Source organism: Cibotium barometz, unplaced genomic scaffold (assembly GCF_041138505.1).
Source record: "Cibotium barometz isolate CiBa-2024 unplaced genomic scaffold, ASM4113850v1 ctg461, whole genome shotgun sequence".
Classification (NCBI taxonomy): domain Eukaryota; kingdom Viridiplantae; phylum Streptophyta; class Polypodiopsida; order Cyatheales; family Cibotiaceae; genus Cibotium; species Cibotium barometz.
Genome location: NW_028229443.1, coordinates 53,432 through 60,000, shown reverse-complemented (window position 1 = coordinate 60,000; position 6,569 = coordinate 53,432). Strand labels below are relative to the sequence as shown.

General features: G+C 42.9%; 1 protein-coding gene across 1 annotated transcript; it reads right to left on the bottom strand.

Moving 5' to 3' along the window:
- Nucleotides 1–4,147: 4,147 nt before the first annotated feature.
- Nucleotides 4,148–6,083, bottom strand: LOC147602569 (uncharacterized). The gene is made up of 2 exons (XM_086797872.1): nucleotides 5,267–6,083; nucleotides 4,148–5,179 (listed from the first exon to the last, which is right to left on the bottom strand). The coding sequence occupies exons 1-2, from the start codon at nucleotides 6,081–6,083 to the stop codon at nucleotides 5,175–5,177; spliced, it is 822 nt and encodes a 273-aa protein (XP_086653998.1). The 3' UTR covers nucleotides 4,148–5,174.
- Nucleotides 6,084–6,569: the final 486 nt, after the last annotated feature.

Genomic DNA, 6,569 nt, shown 5'->3' with positions numbered 1-6,569 from the left:
ATTATGCTGGTTATGATATTTTTTATGCAGGCCACCATGCCTTTTCGGGTGTACTTTTTCTTGTGAAACATCATTTGCAGCCAGTCATGGCATTTAATGACTTCCAAGGCAGATGGATGGTTATGCAGTGCTTTATTCAGGGTGAAATCTTTGAATTTGCATCGATATATGCACCTCAATCCTCTCAGGCTAGAGGACAGATATGGCAACAAATGAAATTGTACCCTTGGAGACAGAAAGCATTCATATGTGGAGATTTCAATAATGCCCCTCAACCTGGTGATAATACATCCGGTCGTACACATATGCTTGCTACTGAGAGGTCTTCGTGGGCAGATTTTGTAGCGACGCTTAATCTGATTGATATTTGGAAAGAATCTCAGCCTCTGATGCCTGGGTATACCTTCCAACATAATGCTCAATCCACTTACAAAGCTCGATTGGATCGATGGTATCAGCTTGATCCGTTTCATTATGATACTCTCACAACCAAATTGTGGCTAGATTATACATTTACATATTCAGATCATGTACCCTTATGGCTCAGAGTTCATCTGCATGACATGCTTGATGACAGATTGCCACTTCGAAGGTTGCTTATCATCAATAATAGTTACTTGGAGCATGATGCATTCAAAGCACTGATACTTGAGGCCTGTCAGCCACTCTTTTCTCAATCTTTTATTGACTTGGATTATGCATGGACAGCTTTTATTGCTCGCATGCAATCAGTCATCCGTGATTATGGTAAACAGTATCTGAAAGGTTGGACACAGACTGTTGCTTATGCTAAGCAAACATGCCAATCGTTAATTGAGCTTAGTCATCTTCGCTCTCTAACTTTGGCTGAAGCCACTTCTTTATGTCAAGCTCGTCATTGTATTCAGGTAAATGATCATCGAAAGCTTGTCAAATGGGAGATACGGGCACGACAACAGGCGCTTTTGGACAAAGGCTGCTCTTCTAAAAAAATTTTCAAGAGTTTACATTCCAGAAAACAAGCTGCATCTATATGTCGCACTTTAATTTCAGATGACATGTGGACCTCCACCCGGGCACAATTGGCTGTGACTTGTGTTGCCCATTTCTCCTCTCAATTTGATGAGGATGATTCTCACGCCATGGAAGTGTATGATGCACGTCATCAGTTATTACAGCATGTATCCCCCATCCTTTCTGCTACTCAAGCGTAACAACTAGAAACAAAATTCTCTGAACAAGAACTGTCTGATGCAATCAGGTCTTGTGGCCGATGGAAAGCTCTAGGATGGGATGGCCTTACAGTTGAATTTTTTCTTGCATATTGGGACACCCTCAAATTACCTTTGCTGCGTATGGTAAACATTGCCTGGGAGACAAGGCAAATGCCAGCTTCCTGGAAAAAAGAATTAGTGAAGCTGTTGCCTAAAAAACACTTATGTGAGTCTTTGGCAGACTGGAGACCAATTACCCTTATGCCGGTGATATACAAGATTATCAGGAAAATGGTTGTCGATCGCATTAAGGGTTACTTGAATGATGGACTTCATTCTGCACAGTATGGATTTATTCCTCGCAGGCACATTACAGATAACATTGCAAATGCTTATATTGGCATTGAATATGCCAAATACACGCAGCAGGATGTCTTATTATTGCAAGTGGATATTGCTAAGGCTTTTGATACTATTAAATGGGGGTTCATTCAAGAAACCATGCGTGCTCTGGGATTTGGAGAAAAAATGCAGAATATCATTTACTGGCTTTATGCTGATAGTCAGGTGGCTTGTATATTGTCAGGAGATCTCTCAGAATCATGGACTTTGCATCGTTCAGTTAGGCAGGGATGCCCTTTAAGTGCTCTTTTGTATGCTATAGCGACGCATCCCATGCTTCTTTATATGGATCATTTGGTTGATATTGGCAGTCTTCATGGATTAGACATTCAGAATAGACGTCAGTTGGTTGCTCAAGCTTATGCTGACGATTCTTTTTTTCTTCCTCGCAATACACATCAGGATCTCTCTACTTTGATGCAGGCTCTTTCTTTGTTTGCACTTGCGGCTGGCCTACAAATCAATTTTCAGAAATCTAAATTGCTGCCTTTGCATTCAAAACAGTGGCATAATTTGCTATGGCCAGGGGAAATAGTTCACTTCACTCATTTGATTCGGCATTTGGGATATCCTTTGGGATGGACAGTCACTCGCCGTCAACAAACAGATTGGGTCTTGGCAAAGCTCAAGAAAAAGTTGGAATACTGGAAACTTGCAACATGGCCTTTGCATGTTCGTCTACGGATTCTCCAATCCATCTTGGTTGCCTATATTCAGTTCTACCTTCCTCTCATCAGGTTTATTTATGTCCACCATCTTGGAGATATTCTGGAGATCGAAGCAGGGGAAAAAGAGTGTACGTTTGCTTTTGGCAAATCGTTTGTGTACCCCTAAAATGCATGGAGGCTTGAATATCCTTAATTTACAGGTGCATATTCTTGCCCACAGAGGTAAATTGATGCTTCAATTTCTGGAAGGCACTCAGCCTTGGACAGCGATGATCCGTCACTTATTACTTCATCTGACGACTTCGGCTTTTGGCCATTGGCAACCTACTCATTGGGAATTTATTCTTGGTTACATTACTGGCAAAATTAAGGGCTGTCCTCTCATTTCTGGCTTACTTGCTGATTGGAAGCTTGTCCTTTCAAATTTAAAATGGAATGGTCGTGACTCCTTACAAGGCAACTCTCTCCGCGCTGAGAGCATCCATTGGTCTAAAGCATTTTCAGTTCCCCTGGCGGTGCAAGAACCCCGGCGTTCATATTTTCTCCACTCAAAGGGTGTTACCTCTGTGGGAGATGTCATCCATCCTGATGGCTCCCCTCTTTCTTTTCCACAGGCTGCTGCACATTATGGCTTGGGACCTCACTATCGTCGTCTTTGGCGTGATATAATTCAGATGCTTCAGCCTTTTTTGCCGATTCCACTGTTGGAAATTCGAGATCGCCTACAGGATTGGACTATCTCCTCTTTTGATTCTTCATGCCATCCCTTGAGGCTATCTGATATTACAGTTGCTGGTCTGTATAAACATTTGTTGCCATTGCCTTGGGTTTTTGAACGGGCAAATCTCTTCTGGCATATGCATCGGTCGTCTTTGTGGTGGAAAAGACGATTGCGATCTCTTTGGCATTCGAAGCTTCCTCTTCGACAACAGCTTTTTTTGTGGCACGTTCTTTTGGCTGTTATTCCCTCAGGACAGTTTCTGGCACGCAGACATATATCCTCATCCACTTGCCATAGATGCTCTGCTTCCAGGGAGACAGTCATTCATATTTTCTAGAACTGTCCTTCTTCTCGTCAGTTTTTTCTTCCTATCATCCAGCTTCTGCGGGCTAGATTTCCAAATATGAAATTTGGAAAGTTTTTCTGGCTATTTGGTCTTCATTTGCCCAGACTAGAATTCACTCTTTTCTTCTCATGGGTGCGCTACTGGGCTTTATGGACACTATGGAAAGTTCGCAACCATGGAGTTTTCGGTGATGCGGCTTTTTCTGCTTTTTCTTTCTTTCGGTACTCCCTGCATCAATCTTTCTTCGATTGCATGCAGGTTGACCAAATAGATCATGATGTATATTTGTCTTACATTGACATCTTCAGTTGATGTACTTTGAGACTATCTACTTTGGATAGTCATCTTGTAAATCTAATATACTTATGATTCCACAAAAAAAAAAAAACAATGTGTGTATACATACATATATATATATATATATATCGTAAGGTCCTTCTCTCGATTCCTTACTCTTGACTAAAGCAAAATTTCTCTTGCCGACCAAAGCAGGTTTGTCATTGTTGTCTTGGGAAGCGTACTTTCTACCACTCATGCATTGGGAATCTTCACCTAACTTGAGTTAACATAGAAATAAGTTCTTATCCCAATCCGCCATTGTCTCTTGCATAAAATAGTGATTCTGATCAATTTTTTAAAGGATGGTCTCATGTGACCCGGGGTTGTTTTGGGAACCACCCTAAAGCAAAAAATCTTGTTGTTTGTGCTGGGTATCCCCAAGTTTGTTCTCTCTTTAGGCAAGACCAAAGCCAATGGAAAAATTTTACCATTTGCATTTACGGAAAGAAATTTATAAACCCAGGAGACTCTTAAGGGCTTTTGCGGGCTAGTTTTTGTGAAGAATATGGACCGCAACCCATAGGAATTGTAGAAATGCTAGAAATTTCTTAAGAATTAGCACATTTAGCTTATAAGCATGTGGAGAATGAAGTGGAAAGTGGAGTGCGCTAGGGTATGTTGCGCAGGAAATGGACAGCAGAGAGAGAACGCCAGCAAGAGAGAGAAGGTGATGGGCTGCAGAAAAACGCCAGCTATGGGGAAGGGGAGGATGGGCGCCAATTGTTGCTGTTGCTGCTGGAGAGAATGGGCGCCAGCTTTGTTGCTCTCTTCTTCTTCTGTGTGCTAGAAATGAGCCCAAGGCTCTCCTTATATATGATCTGAAAGTAGGCTGCCTAATTCTAGAACTTTGCCGACTTTGACAACCATTCAATTTTATTAATTATTTGCTTTGTTATGTGCACCTGAAATGCACATGCTTTGTCTGCTCTGCTATACCCTCCTCGGTTACCTGATTGACACGGGATGTGAAACATGACTTGGTCCTATCCTAGTCTATATGCTAGTGTTGTCGGATGCCCACTGAAGTGTAACAACACCCGTCAAACACCACGTACAAACCATTTATGCAAGAGGGTTCTGACTGGTTGACTCCTAAGCTAATGGACTTGTCTGGGCATGCAGGTCCTTCAAGAGGCTCACAAAATTGCCAGTGCAAGATCCCCTAGGCTCTAGATACTTACCTGGCTGTGGATGTAGATGTAAAATGTCCACGTGGCACACCGAGTCCGTGTGCACGTGACATCTCCTCTGCTTAAGGTGAGGCATTGGTGCCCAGTTGCATGGCCTCCTTGTATGAGGCTAGCATATCTGGATAATCTGAGAACTCCTCCTCGTCCACCCATGTAGCTTCATGTGTACCCCGATCCTTAAATTTGAGGAAGTACTGTCTTTTCTTTTTTTTCGCTCCGTGCTTAAATCGATGTAAGAGAATATGCTCCGGTTCTATAATTTTTGTTTCGTCCACGATATCCGGTTGGTCCTCGTCTGGAATACTCCGGGAAGGTTCACCCTGAAACAATTTAAGCCAAGAAACATGGAACACATTATGCATAGTCCACGAAGGAGGTAACTGTGATCGAAATGAAACGTCATTTACCTTTTTGATGACCGGAAAAGGACCGTGAACATTTCTTACCAACTTGCTTGAGACGTTGCTTCATGATTCTCATGTAGATGTCGCGTTTGGTGATTCTTACCTGATGGTAACCACTCTTCAGATCGATCTTTGAAAATACCTTTGTCCCATTCAGACGCTCCAAAATGTATTCGATGCGGGGCATTGGGAACCTATTCTTGACCGTTATCTTGTTGAGGGCCCTGTAATCCAGACATGACTGCGATGAGCCATCTTTCTTACGAACAAAGAGAATAGGAGGAGCAAAAGGACTTACACTGGGACGTATAAACCCCCGATCCAACAACTCACCTAGTTGGCGCTCTAACTCCTCTTCATGTGTTTTATTCAACCAGTAAGGAAACTTACTTACAGGTTGAGCACCATCCACCAGATCAACGACATGGTGCTCTGGTCGTTCGGACGGTAGTGAAGGGGGAAGATCATCCTGGAGAAACAAATGATTAAATTTGGCAAACAACTCACTATACCTGTTCAGGATACCCCCGTTTGCTGAAAGTAGGGTTGACATAAATGATTGCCGCTTGCGCTCCACGACGGCGGAGCTCCCTCTTTGCTTGGATGTGAGAAATGAGAGGAACTGAAGGAATGCCAGTCTCTCCACAAATGAGGGCAGGTTGTGGGACCTCATGATTGATGAGAAGCATGAGCTTATCCCAATCAATGATAGGCTTGTACCTGCAGAACCACTTAATGTCCAAAATAACATCACATCCAACAAGAATAGAGATGACAAAACAACTTGTGAATTGTGCTTGTTGAATGGCCAACTTGACATTGTCACATGCTTGGGAGACTGCAGCGGCCATGCCTTCAGAAAACCCTATACCGGAAAGGTGGGAATAGGGGTAACTTGAAGACGAGCACGCTGTATCAAAGCCTGACTAACAATGTCCTGTGTACTACCAGGATCAAACACTACTACGACTCTTTGACCATTGACATGTCCATAACATTTAATTAACTCTTCATCCTCAAAGGTCCTCTCCTGCTTATCTTCAAGCTCCACCAAACTCAAGGAATTCACCTGAGTTGTCGAGCTAGAAGATGGAGCAGCAGGCTTCGAGTCTTTTGTAGGGCAGTCCTTTTTCATGTGACCTATGCGATGGCAACGAAAACACCTTTGTTCTTTAGCATACATGGCCTGTTCCTCTTTTGTTAATTGCCCCCCTATAATGCCCTGTGCAATCTTTTCATCAGGCTTATCAGCCGTACCCTTACCCTTATCAATATTCTTAGCATTAGAGGTTGACGGAGATGGAGA